General features: G+C 41.7%; 3 protein-coding genes across 4 annotated transcripts in view; 1 reads left to right on the forward strand and 2 right to left on the reverse strand.

Annotated features, from left to right (window-relative positions):
• LOC104949169 (peptidyl-prolyl cis-trans isomerase FKBP10-like) overlaps nt 1-4074 on the forward strand; it is a 10713-nt gene extending 6639 nt beyond the window's left edge. Inside the window, exons 5-7 of the mRNA XM_010775469.1 lie at nt 2957-3099; nt 3179-3342; nt 3419-4074. Of these exons, the coding sequence (XP_010773771.1) occupies nt 2957-3099; nt 3179-3342; nt 3419-3601 (490 nt within the window). The 3' untranslated portion in view covers nt 3602-4074. The remainder of the gene's footprint in view (nt 1-2956; nt 3100-3178; nt 3343-3418) is intronic.
• A 500-nt stretch (nt 4075-4574) lies between these two features.
• nt5c3a (5'-nucleotidase, cytosolic IIIA) lies at nt 4575-7823 on the reverse strand. Its single transcript, XM_010775458.1, has 9 exons — nt 7682-7823; nt 7244-7342; nt 7083-7152; nt 6943-6989; nt 6366-6451; nt 6187-6276; nt 5932-6094; nt 5659-5859; nt 4575-5076 (listed from the first exon to the last, which is right to left on the reverse strand). Exons 1-9 carry the CDS (start codon nt 7682-7684, stop codon nt 4966-4968), a joined length of 870 nt encoding a protein of 289 aa, XP_010773760.1. The 5' UTR covers nt 7685-7823; the 3' UTR covers nt 4575-4965.
• A 538-nt stretch (nt 7824-8361) lies between these two features.
• On the reverse strand, nt 8362-13577 carry LOC104949161 (kelch-like protein 11). 2 transcript variants are annotated; one of them, XM_010775460.1, is made up of 3 exons: nt 13479-13577; nt 12575-13051; nt 8362-12080 (listed from the first exon to the last, which is right to left on the reverse strand). In XM_010775460.1, exons 2-3 carry the CDS (start codon nt 13036-13038, stop codon nt 10496-10498), a joined length of 2049 nt encoding a protein of 682 aa, XP_010773762.1. In that variant the 5' UTR covers nt 13039-13051; nt 13479-13577; the 3' UTR covers nt 8362-10495. The 2 variants fall into 2 exon arrangements, with proteins under 2 accessions (XP_010773762.1, XP_010773761.1); XM_010775459.1 differs by lacking the exon at nt 13479-13577 and having other exon boundaries at nt 12575-13138.
• Nucleotides 13578-13807: the final 230 nt, after the last annotated feature.

Genomic DNA, 13807 nt, shown 5'->3' on the forward strand with positions numbered 1-13807 from the left:
ATTTCCCTTTAATAAAACTGGCTTCTCTAAATCTAAACGGCCGATTGCGCTTTGGAGACTGGCAGCGGTAAAACACACGAAGCGCCTAACGGCGAGCCAGACGAGCCAAGTCGAAGGCCTACTCCTCCGTAAGCAAGCTGGTTGAATGTCATTTATTGTATGTTTGCAAAAATTGTCCCCGGTATTATTACCATTTTAATTACAAACAAAACGTCAATATTGACTTACATTACAAAGAGTGAAAAATGTAGACCCTTCCGTATAACGGCAAGTAGTCTACCTTTCAAAAAGGGAACTGGTTGTGAAATCATAAAGAATATCGATACGTCCCGTACCGGTCGCTCGTTTGTGTTGTTCTTTGTTTTTTTGGACTTCTATATTTTTTTTTTCACTTTAATCTTATTTAACTTTAACATCGTTATATTGATAACACACCCCAAGTAAATTATTTAGTCAGCTCTTCTACTAGGTCTGGTCGTAGATTCTGGACGTTTTAGCATTTAAAAGATCCCCTCCGGGGGGTTTGGGAAGCACGGTAAAGCAGGCACCCGCGCGTAAAAAGTCCTGTTAGAGAATAACCCGGAGTCCGGTAGACATTTATCAGGGGGTTGAAATTACAGTACGTGACTCTTTGTAATTTGTTTGAAAAAAAAAAGAATTTCCCTGGCTTTCCCAATTTTTACGATTAATGTTTGGGAGTTTAGAGTATTGTCGGTCTTGGGGCTCGGGATACGTCCTTATCACACAACATCAGTGCCTATGTATTTACCCTCAGTATAGACGTCAAGATCAGGGGTGTTATTTAGCTACTAATGTACGTACGTCGTCGTCCCCCACGTCACATCGTCCCCCGCGGAGTGCTCCTCATTTCGTCCCACTGCAGGTAGGTTCCTGTCAATATTGCTTGACTTAGTCTTAGTAGTCGAAGTGACCAGAGTGAGCGCCGGTAAGGACCCGAACACCATTGAAATACAGCTGACAAGAAGCCCCAAACACCTTTATATACGGCGAGCTTACAGCTTATGGTCTTGGTCGTCTCGGTCCTTACTCCAGTTGACCCCCCCCTTTATTTGTTCCTGATTCCCCAAACCCAACCAAGTTATGTTTCATAGAAAAACTAAAAAGTATTTCCAAGGGATTAATCATGACAAGGAAAGTAGTTTTATTAAATCCAGGTCTATATATGTTTTGTACAGAGACTTGCACAAGACCGAATTTATTGATGGTTTGTTCTAGTAACATCGTAAGGGGGTATTAGGGGGAGACAATAGTCGGGACAAAGGTCTTCACGATTAAGAGACAGACAATGAAATCTACTTTTATCCCTCGGTGAGGGGTGCGGAGAGACTCTCTGGGTAAACCAATTTTCTCTCCTCCCCTATGAGTTACCACGGAACCTCCTTAAGTCCACTATTCCACCCCCCCCATGGAACTTAACCACTAACCGATTCCAAGTGTGTTCGGTTTTTTAGCAATACTGAGTGATGTTCACCGATTATAGTTCTAGTCGAGTCAAAAAGTCTGTCCAAAAATTATATTTACCCTAGTCCTGTTTTTCCTCGTTCTGGAAAAAAGGACTTTGAAAGTCTTAGAGAAATGTGTCCCCTGGGTGTACCAACTACAATCTTTTACTGTACTTTTGTTCACCTAAAAAAAGTATTACCACTGCGAAATTTACGTAAAACAGTTGGTGGTCTGAGGAAGGAGCGGCATGCGGTACACTCCTCCCCTACACATAGGAGGAGCAATGAGAGGCTACAATACGTTACGGTAGCTTCAGTTGCGCCACTTCTGTGACAGACAAGAAGAGTATGTGACAGACAAGAATAGTCAATTCTAATGTCTAACACTTAATGTGGAGAAAGATATGTCATGTATGGGTTGATTGTGCGTTGATCTGTTGGTAATGCCTCTGGGTTCCGGTGGGCATGTAAACCAATGCATAATGCTGCGCTATACTTTGTGGCCTCACCCAGTTGCATAGCGACACTTATTGTTTAGGTATCTTTTAATAAGCAGGTAGTCATATCATTATCTAGAACTAGCTGGATCTGATCGATATGGACATAAACGCGAGTGAAGTCTAATCTGACTGGAGAGAGAGATCAGCTGCTGCTGACGAGTCGACACGCAGCTCTGCATGATCACATGCAGCGGTGAGCGGACAAAACACACACTTCAGGTTAGAATATCACACGTAGCTATTTTAATTACCTCTCAAATTACCTAAACTAGTTATAGATATGTTTAGTTTTACTGTCGGGTCACTCATTACTGATCCGCGAGCTGCATGATACTGGCATAATAGACTGCCCGATCGGGCAACCAGCAGGTGAGGCTTCATTGCCCGAGTTAAATACTAGATGGCCCCGGGCCATTGGGCAGTCCTTAATGTCGAGCCCTGGTTCTTAGAGAGAAAAAGAGTGTTTTTTTATTGTTATTATTTTTCTATTTTCCCTCAAGTTAGATCTTTTAACCTACTTCAGTTTTTTTATCATAATATTTCTTTCTGAATTGTAACCCTTTAAATGCCAGTTTTTAAATAATCCCACTGTTGATGAATTATAATTGTCTGTGTTTTTAATGCCAGGGAGATTTTTTTCACAGTTTGGGATATGCCTAATTTAAAACAGGACAGCGGCATGTCCCAATAGGCACCACATTCCTGAGCATTAGAAACAAGCTCAATCTTGTGGAAAACAGTTACAAATTAAAAATATGATGCCAGAACTTTAGATTGTGATGATTTAAAGCCCGGGTATCAAATAATTGGGTGTCAACGGGGGGGGGGTTCTGATTGTCTCTTTGTTGGCTACACAGTTAAATTAAAATGTATGCAATATGCATCAATGACGCATCGACAATTATAATCAAATGAAAGAGCGAAAATGTCCTGATGCATAGAGGTTAACTCCCCGCTCTTGATAGTCTTAACCAGTTATCTGTCCTTTTCCAGGGACCAGTTTGACTCCCCCTCCATCACGACTCTCGGAGCGAATATGGTGATTCCGGGTCTGGAGGAAGGTTTGAGAGGCATGTGTGTGGGCGAGAGGAGGGAGGTGGTCGTTCCACCACACTGGGGACATGGTGAAAATGGAGGTCAGTATGAACTTCACTCTAAACACACTTTTCTTTTTACCCCAACTCATATTTCCTCTGCTCTGCTTTTGTTCACAAGCTGGTGATGTTCCCGGGAGCGCCGTGCTCTTCTTCGAGCTGGAGCTAGTGAAGCTGCAGAAAGGTATTCCGGAAGGCTTCATGTTTGTGTGGCTGGGGGACAGCCCAGACCCCCTCTTTCCTGCCATGGATCTCAATGGTGACAAAGAGGTCCCTCTAGAGGAGGTAAGAGTAACTGAATCCATCCAGCCTGGATATACACAGTGAAAAGGTTTTAACAACCATCTCCTGTTTCCTCCAGTTTTCGGCCTTCATCATGCTCCAGGTTAAGGAGGCCAAAGGTCGTCTGCGGCCAGGGTTTGATGCCGGCACCATCATTCAGGACATGTTCAATAACCAGGACTTAAATAAAGACGGGAAGATTATAGAAGATGAACTGAAACTTCAGGGGGAGTCTCAACAAGTGAGACGAGACGAGCTGTAAATGGGACGTTCTGTATTGTATTGGTGGAGAGGAACAGGCAGGCAGTGGCTGAAGTCATATGAGAATCTGTCCTGCAACTATTTTGAAAATGCTTCGGAGATAGAAACATTGTTGAGCCTTTTAAGGCAGTCCTACTTAACTTGGTTTTATTAAAATAATGTGTGAACATGAAACCGGTGTGAAAATGTGAAAGGAAGAACAATTGTCTGTAGTGAAATTGTGTTCTGTTGAACTCGGCAAATTTGATATCTTTCCATTTACAAACCCTAAAAAGCATTTGGGCTGGGCCCCTCTTCCAGAATATAACTTTATTAAATACGAAATCAATGCCTCATCTAAACATGATGAAAACACACTTGATTGTACAGATTATGTTGGAGTAGCTTTTTTTGTATAATATCAGAAGGTTTGTTATATAAAATGTTCTATCAAAATGTGTTGTGAAACATAAAATAAACTGTTTTGTAGTAAAAGGAAACTTTATTTCACACAATCATAATACATTTTTCAGTTTGATTTGACAGACAACAGTGTAGAAATGGAGGAGATAGAGGTATGACATGTGTGACATAGGTTCCATGGACAGAATCAAACTACATTTATTTTATTTCAGAATGACTGAACATGGCATATTATCCACATACGAAAAATGAATTATTATTAAACTGGTTATTGAATAAAAAAAAAAGTGTTTGTTGCAGTGCACACTATTGAATCAACCGTTGTTAAAATGACAGAGGGTTACTTCATGTAAACACACTAAGTCATGATAATCTTAATACCAACACTTATGAGATAGATGTTAGTCATTTTAAATACGTTGACCTTTCAGTGCACTACACCACATTTAAAAAATGACTATTTATTTTAAGCTTAAAATCAGATGTATTTGCCAGAGTTAACCCCTTATAATGTTAACAAAAACTTGACACTGAAAGAAAACGCTTTTGAAAAAGATCAAGTTTCAAGTTTGTATTAGCTGGTAAAGAGCTTATTGTAAGGAATTGGTTTCAAACCAGATGTCAAATGCTGCCATTTATGTTGTGCGTTTTTTCCCTTTATCATGACATCCTATATGAAGACAAAAACAGACCCACTAACAAAAACAATATTATCTTATTTCTTCCCACACACACACACACACACACACACACACACACACACACACACACACACACACACACACACACACACACACACACACACACACACACACACACACACAGTGAGCTGTGTCTGTAAACTGGACTTGTGTAGAGTTTTGTAAAACAATCGTGTAACTTTCGAAATAAGCCTTCCACTGGCACCTTCTGAGCTTCAGCTGATGGCACTGGAGCGTACAATAGAAAACAGCAGTGCTCACTTTACTTATTGCCCGTCAGGTGGAGCATTATGGCATTGGGGACTTCCAGGGTCTCGTCTTGTACCAACACTATGTCATACGAGTCCAAGTAAGACTTCTTCCTCTCCTCCACCTGAGGAGAAAAAGGAGATGTGAAAAAAAACATAAAAGCTACATTAACAAAATGATATACAAACAATTAAAGAGAGACATTTAGTTTTTAAAAGTTTCTCCATCAATTAGTATCACCAGTGTCCAAATTCATCCCACCATACAGTCATTAAATAACATGATTTCGTACAAATGTATGCTTATTGTTCTCTTAGAAGTGAAATGTGAGTGTTCATCTCGAGACAGCAGGTGATCACAATTCTTTGTAGCAGTTAAGGAGAAATGATTATGAGTAAGGTGCGAAAACAGAATGTACACAATGCCCTGAATGTAAACATGTCATAAATATAAAGTGGTAACCATGTGGTCATTTTGATCTCAAAGGTTTAATGTCCTATTCACAACTACAGTCTAGTTGTGTAATGACAAACTTGGGTCAAAGTCAACAATGCAATATAAATACAGTATACACAACAAGACATACAAAATGAATACAGAAAAAGAATACAAAATGCAAGCTCAGGAGATGAGCAGTCGTATGGCCTGTGGGATAAACTGTCCCCGTCTGGTGCTGTATAAAAGCTGTGTGTGAGATTGTATTTACCTTGTCGTTAAGGAAGCCGATCTTGAGGATGTTCTCCATGTCCTGCACCCCGTCGGCCATGGTCAGATCTCCCAGAGAGTCTCCCAGCAGGAGCACGTTGGGGCGCGTCCGCAGCTCCTGGAAATGACCGGTGTTCAGCAGAGCGCCTTCCCGTTTGTTGTAGATGTGGATCAGCTCTCCCTTGAAAGCCTTCAACAATCCCTGTAGCAGCAGATAAAGAGTCAAATACATCAAGTCAATCCCTGGTGCGTATTTTGAGGTGTGGATACTCACAGACTCATCGAAGTCCATGTAGTTGGAGAAGACTTTGACGTTGGAGTGGAAGACTCCGGCCTGGCGGATGACCTCTTCTAGGATGTCTCCAATTCCAGCAGAGAAGATGAGGAGGGGGATGCTGTGCTCCTGCAGGTGGTCGAAGAGGAGCTGGTAGCCCTCCCTGATGAAAGAACAACTGTTAATACACGTCTTTTTCAACATGTAGACTATTAAATAGATGTTCTGGTCTTCTGAGGGATCACTCTCTCTGACCTCAGCATGGCGTCAGAATCCCGCACCGCCGTGGCCAGCAGGTCTTTCCTAATCTTCTGCTGCACCAGGATTTTGTGAGCTTTAGTCCACCTGTGAGATATAGGCGGGTGACTCAGTTGTATTAACACATTAAAGTAAGGAATATGATATTTTGAGTAAAAGGTGTGTTAGATACTCACCATTCCACCATCAGGGGCAGCTTTTCTGCTATTGATCGTGCCGAGTCGATCTCTATAGGGTAGTATGTGTCGAGCAGAACCTTCAGCTGACAGAGACAGGACAATACTTAGAACACTGTAACAGTTAGGAAACTACTGCTTTTTACCCAATGAGAAATTAGAAATAATTGTCAGTTTACAACTTCTTTCTGTAAGATAATATCCTAGGGATTCTGGAATGTGTTTCTTTCTGTGTTTAAAATGCTGATAATGTCCAAACACTCTTAAAATTAATATATACACCCAAATAATAAGCAATATTTGGTCTTACTGGGTAAAAAAAAGCAGCATATTTTAAAGAATTGTGCTTGTTTGTACTAAGGTAATCTGCTTCTTAAGATGTAAACATTTTTACTTAAGATAAAAAAGGCAAATATGCATATATTTCACTTGCAATATCTAACTATTTGAACATGCATTAACTGCATTGCGTCTCCGATGAGGCTTGCAGTTGCAGAAAAATATATTGGAAGTTTATTTAAAGACAATAGTCCTACAAATGGAAACAATTATTTTTGCACTAATGGCTCACTCCTACCTCTTCTCTGCATTCATTGGAGATAAGATTGCTGTTGTCAAGAATATCTGAAGAATAAAATCAGAGACAAAATGTCTAAAACATTTGGCCAAGACCAACCTTTGAATGCATGAAAACCCCAAACTACATCTGGCACTTACTGTGACATGTAGGGCACCTTTTGCCCTTGAATGCAAATCTTGTCAGAGTCATGTCAAAATCTGCGATCACCTGAATAGAATAGGAATAGAAATAGAATATCACACTTCTTCACATTGCACGTGTAATTTAGGGCAAACACTTGGTAGAAGTGGATATGTACCTGCACGGTGTTGGAGCCAGCCTTCACCATGGACTGCAGGATCTCCTCCACCCTCTGAGGGTCCCTCATACACACCGAGGGGTTGGACAACTCTGGAATCTGAGCATTGAATACATATGCAGGTTAGTTTAAACGTCATAAGAGAAAGTGGTTAGACAATGTCTTACACAAGCAAACCACAATGTCCCCCAGACAGCTGTTTTAACGCACACCATTTGCCAGTAGTACCAAACATTGACACTATAGACAAATAATAATTGAATGTAGTGTTATAGACGATGCAGCTAACAAAGAGGAACATAAGCTAATATTAGCCACAGTGGTGACAACAGCCATGCTAGGTACGTTTAGCTGACCTAGCTAGCTAGTATGCAAGTTTGTTGCTTTTCTTTTTAGTGCATGGCACCCTAACAACTTTAACTTAAAACATATGATTACCATTGTCTGGATATAGGTTGCTGCTCAGTTAATGTTGATAAAAGATGTTTCAACAGCTGCCAGTCTCCGTTGATAAGTCCCCTTAATGTTAATGTTGCCACGGGAGAGCGAGCTAAAGAATCATCTGACATCTGCTGATAGAGCGGTGATGCTGCCTTCCGGTACTGACCAAAGTGTCGGTATTTTTTTTCAAGTGACTAAAACAATGTGGTGAACAGTAATGTTTTGTTCCCCATTGCTGAAATGTAACGTGTACTAGGAGCGATGAATGGAAAACATATTACAGAAAATATATAAAGATACTAATAACATTTATTTTGCGACCTAAAGATTCCAAGCATTGATTTCCGTACAAGTACGAGTTTTATGGTTAACACGTAAATGCATCACCACCACTTGTATAATACGAAGTGGGACGTCATGTATTCCTCCACCCAGGGCAAAGGCACAGAGAGAAGGTTCCCACTTGAATATCGTAAAACGTTATACAAATGTCATTACATTGTAATACAATATTAGTGAAGTGTGTTTAAGTGAAAAGGTTATTGTATAGTATTTCATAAAAATGCAATAGAAAGCCAAGAAGGTCATTAGAAATCTCTGAATTCAGAATATAGTATATCAAAACAAATTCATAGTAAAATATGTAATGAGAAATATTGTAACAAAAACAACACAGAATATTATGCAATGCAAATCATAGTATAGTATGTGATAGAATATTAATTTAAAATGTCTTAGAACCATGTCCTGATAGTATTCAGGACATGGTTCTATTTAGCCTATACTATTCAATGAATAGTAGGCTAAATAAAAAACAATTACCGTGTATTTGGTAATGCAGAATCCCACAATTTAACAAAGTTCAACTGAAACACTCTTTTATGCACCAGTCAATCCTAAAATTAAATATGGAGATGAATCCTTTAACAAGTGTATGTTGACGGGTCTTAATTGTTATGTTATAAAATGTATGCATTATTGTTTTTACAGTCTTTGTTGATGTTGCGAATGGAAATACTGTGTTGCAAGAAAAAAGAATACACACTCGATTCAACAATAAAGTATTATCCTCATACTCTTGAACAAGTCCAACTTAATATTAATACACTTTAACCATTAACAACCATTTGTTTTACAAAACAACTTTAATTGCAAGTGATGACCTTGCATTTCTTACATCCAATATAAGCACACAATGTCAGAACCATCACATGCGAAGCAAATTACATAGCATATCCCACTTCATCTTTACAGTGCTATTTATATTGGTCATAAAGTGGAAATGAATATCATTTCTGCGCTCTGTAACCTTTATGCTGTAATAAGCGCTGCAAGGACAGCGGGAATCTCTGAATGTCAGTCACAACACATTTATATAACAATCTGGTTAGCTTGGTCTATAAGTCGGATTCTTTTTCAACTTATTTGTAAGACTTTTAGGAGGATGAGAGGAGACCACAGAACAACATAGCAGTTCTCTAATATACACCCAACTGTAAGGGAAGTACAATAATAAGGTTTATCATGACATTTAATGTTGGAAACAAATCTGCAGATAATGATAACGTTTTTATTTTTAAAAGAAGATCAAAACGTACTGAGTTTGCTGGCCAAAACAAAGCTTTTCCATTTTACAATCACCTTGTCTGATAAGAAACAAATTAAATAAGTAAAGTCAAAGTGCGGTGGCAACTTAAATCCCTATGCTTCTGTAAGACTTAAACAATTGGATGTCAAAAAGTGCAGTTGTAGAGAAACTCCTCTCTGCAAACACTAATCATACTCCCCCACTCGCAGAAATATACATTTTCAATGTATTTTTCTCGAGTGAATGAGAATATACTGAGCAATGGATTTCCAAAGTGCAAATGAAAGGAATGATTGAGCCATTGCCAGTGATGGACACCAAACGCAGTGGCTAAATATATATTAAACGTTAAGATAAATCAAGGGATTCGCTTCATTCAATCTTATCACATCTTTTCAACATCACAGTTTTCTCATCATTTCCCCACCTCAGAAACCATGAGATAAATGACTAGTTTTCAAATATTAGATGAGCAACACAAATGAATTGATATTAGACACACTCGGTACAAACGTTGAAGGGAAACTGTAATCCAAAAGTAAACTAGTCTATGGGATTTTGACAGCCTTTCTTAAGGAATTAACATGTAATTGTTGAGGCTGCACTTTAACAAGCAGAGCAGTTCTAATAAAGCAGTCATGATATATAAGTTAGATGTAAGACATTTGGACAGATGTACTACTTGCATGAGGAGATTGTCACAGTGTTAAAATGGAATGAGACTTCATTAAGCGAGTTGGATTGAATGTAGGAATGCAGTTATTGGCAATGTCACATAGCCTACCTAGTACAGGCATACCATTAAGGAATGTAAAATATCCATATAAATGTTTACATATACAGCTTTACCCTATGTATGTACAAACAGATAAACGGCACCCATGCCAACATTGACAAAGGGATTTTCAGTTGTTGGCTGCTATAGTATATAACACTCTTATTCACATGTTTACATTCCCCTTGTTCCTCCTCACAGACCACCAGACATCTGTCTAAACACTTCACGGCTTTCCACAAATCAGCCATTAACACGACACAACACAGCATGGGAGCTGATGGCACGAGTTCAGTTTCATGTAATCCAGTATGATAGCCAAACAAGACCCACTGCAGGATGTTATGAATGAGAGGGAGTCAATGAAGATGGCTTTAATGGAGATAATGTTTGCAGTGTATCCTCCGCTAAATCATGTCGTTTTTAAATTAAGCATCCGCCGACTTGCTCAGCACTCTATCTGTGACTGGAGCTGCCGGCGTAAGGTGAGCGTGCGCCGGTGAAGCTGCTGCATCTGCTGCATGCGGTCTCGCTGGCGGGCCAGGTTCTGGGGCATGGGGTAGCGCTGGCAGCCGTACAGGAAGCGATAGGGGATACGAACATGGCAGGCGGTGGCTCGGCAGCGAGGCTGAGGCATGGGCGGCAGCAGCATCCATCGTTTCCTCTCTGCACAGTAGCGGTAAGCCTCCTTGCGGTACTGCTTGTCCACATCGTCACTGTTCTTCCAGCCTCCGATGATGAAGACGTCCTCATCGAAGTGGCAGATGGCAGCACCCTCGATGCTGGTGACCTCTGGTGGCAGGCTCTCCAGGATCTCATCAGAGATGTGCCCACTGATCTTTTGCTTGGCAACCTCATCCCGCACCGTGTAGCTCTTGGGGCAGCAGGAGGCCGTGTGGTAGAAGTTAGTAGAAGCCACAGCCATCTGGAAGATGCAATAGTTGTCAATAAGTGGCAAGGAGTCAACGTCTTGCCACTGGCGGCTCTCTGTGTCATAGCGCGTGGTCACCGTCTTTAGTCCATCCTCATTATCCGTATCGACAGGTGTGCGTGCCATGACGTACACATAGCGGTCCTCCACACTCACTGCCTTCACATCCCGCAGGATTTTGGGAGCTGATTCCAGATTGTGCCACTTGTCCTGCTCTGGCTCGTATATACTGACGTCTTTGAAACCTGGACTGAAGTTACCATGGCCACCGATGCTGTACAGTATATCTTTTATACAGGTGAGGCCAAATGAGTGCTTGCGTGTGGTCAGGTTGCTCACCTGCTCCCAGGTGTTGCGATTAGGATTGTACCGCTCTACGGTCTTAGCGAAGCCAGGCTCCATAGAACCAGCTACGTAGACGTGGGACTCTGTGGCGGCGATGGCGTGGCCGTCCAAGTGGTTGTGGATGTGAGGCAGGTTGACCCAACGGTCCTCATAAATGAAGTAGCCCACACACTCACTCAGGTAGTCCCCTCCTTCTGACACACCGCCTACCACCATGATTACATCCATATTCTGGCCAAAGCGAGGCTGAAAGGAGGCCATGTGGGAAGACCAGAACTCCATATCCGTTGACTTGAGGTTCTCAAAGCGAATAGCGTGACCCTCCACGGCCTCTGACACCAGCCGTAGGCAGGCCTCATTGCTGGACACCAGCAGCTCAGTTTTCACCACCCTGGTCAGATAGGTGGGCTTGATTTGAGGCAGCCTCAGGAGACGGAACAGCTCCTCAAAGTAGCGGCTGCGGTCCTCTGGGTTCTTCTGCACCCACTTCACCACAGCCTCAAAAAGCACCTCCTCAGAATCCACTGTGATCTCTGCATCCGACAGCCAGTCACGAACCAGGTGAAAGGGCAACGTGTAGAACTCGTCATCCTGGATGACCTTGTGGAAGTTGCGACGGATCATGTCTGCAGCCCGTAGAGCCAGCTGGTCCAAGGTGTACATGTGGGCTAGACTGTGCACCGCCACGCAGTTGGTCAGGCTCAGCTTCTTCTTGAGGAACTCCCCACAGAAGTCCTTCAGCTGCAACAAGAGGAACCTAATACAGAACCAACAAAGAGAATACAGTATAGGATGTCATCAGAATGAACTGTTCCTGTAACTAGATAATACTAATCTGTTTCCACCAGTTGGGCCAGGCAAGTCTTGCTTTCTGCAAGCAGAGCACAAAACAACAATTGTTTTGGACAACAGAGCAGCCACAAAAGGCCTCATGTTAACCTTCTGAGGTCCATCAGATTTAAAACCCATCTCTATTGTTATAATATTTATACTTATCCTGACATACATACCTGACCACAATCTAAATTGTATTAGTTTGTATTTAATGATGTTGTTTGTGCATGGCTGTTTGTGTATTAGTATACCATTTGCTTCCATTTTAAATGATATACTTTTATTAATTGACTTGTATTCCCTTATCTATGGCTGTGTTTAAACCTCGTTGTAAAGCACTCTGGATATGGTTTGTGGTTTTTAAATGTGCTCAATCAATGAACCTGACATGTAAAAACATCATTGTAAACATCATACCTGTCAGCTAGCTCCAATACTTCATGTACATTGCAGGTGCTAACGCGTATTTCCCCTGTGTACATGTACTGGATGACACTCTGCACCGTATCCGGGTCTGGCCCCAGCTCTGAGCTCCATTCCTTCATCTCTACACGTCCGGACAGGGACTCGGAGAACTGTCCTCCCAGCAGGGGGGTGAAATAATCTGTGGCCGCAGCCAGGACGGACCTGTGGGCTGAAAACTCGCAGCTCTGCACGCTCCCGCTAGCCGCCCCGCTGCTGAAGGCCAGCGTCACGTCACAGAACAAGCCCTGCTTCCGCTGCTCGTTCTGCCGCCGAGACAGCTCTGAGCAGTGGGAGGAGGAGGTGAAGTCCTCGGACTCCTCGGCGTCCCCGTCTCCGGCAAGGGCGCTGGGTGTGCTGGTGCCGCCGGTAACGCTGCTCCTGGCTGAGTCCTCCGGGTTCGGGGCCGCCGCTGCCATCGTGCTGCCGGCTCTGGAGGTGAGCAGTGGGGGAAAATGAAGTAAACTAGTGCAGGAGAGAAGGCGACATACGCAGCCACACATACATGGAGTCTATGGTCAAAACAGTCAACGACAGTGAAGCGCGTTTCGTATTAGGAGCTTTATATCCTCGATTAAGAGGAGAACATGGGTAGTTTATAAAAAGTCATTCATATAACACATCGTCCTTTGAAACTGCAATATTGTGATGACCATATTCTGGTCTTCAATTAAACAAATGGTTAATTTTTATATCAAAATAGTAGTAGATTTAAAACAAAACAACAAGGATTATGCAACACGTACACAGCTAAATGTAAATATTAATATTTAAATATCTGTGCACAATGTCTAGGGTATTAACCTATATTTAGAAAGGCATTACCATTCAAACACAAGCTAAAACATAATTACTTTACCTTTCTTATGTCAAAGAGATTAAAGCTTTGGTAAACGACGAATACGGAACCAACTTCGGTTTGGTAAACACAGCTATAATCCCTGACATGCGCAGTGGGTGAAAGGCGTGACCTCGTCGTTGACGTCAGGGGCAGTTCCCTCTGCTGAACGGAGCTCTGATTTGCACATGGTGTAAAACTTGCATTTACACTTATAGTTGCCTTGGCAAAGGGAAAGGGAAGGTCGAACCACTCAAGCTTGCAATAAATCTTAGTATATTGCATTGTTTAAATCTGCTGCTATATATTGAGTTTGTTTATTGCCTTTTCGGACTGATTTTAAAAAAAAC

Source organism: Notothenia coriiceps, unplaced genomic scaffold (genome assembly GCF_000735185.1).
Source record: "Notothenia coriiceps isolate Sejong01 unplaced genomic scaffold, NC01 NC01_scaffold00015781, whole genome shotgun sequence".
In the NCBI taxonomy this organism is placed as follows: Eukaryota; Metazoa; Chordata; class Actinopteri; order Perciformes; family Nototheniidae; genus Notothenia; species Notothenia coriiceps.

What these genes read in the sequence shown, in the direction of transcription:
- LOC104949161 (XM_010775459.1), bottom strand. Translation starts at nt 13,122, where the DNA reads ATGTGTGGCTGCGTATGTCGCCTTCTCTCCTGCACTAGTTTACTTCAT. An exon ending in GTATTGGAGCTAGCTGACAG is followed by an intron (nt 12,081 to 12,574) that starts GTATGATGTTTA and finishes GTTCTGTATTAG; the next exon opens with GTTCCTCTTGTTGCAGCTGA.
- nt5c3a (XM_010775458.1), bottom strand. An exon ending in CTGGCTCCAACACCGTGCAG is followed by an intron (nt 7,153 to 7,243) that starts GTACATATCCAC and finishes TATTCTATTCAG; the next exon opens with GTGATCGCAGATTTTGACAT. An exon ending in AAGGTGCCCTACATGTCACA is followed by an intron (nt 6,990 to 7,082) that starts GTAAGTGCCAGA and finishes TTTATTCTTCAG; the next exon opens with ATATTCTTGACAACAGCAAT.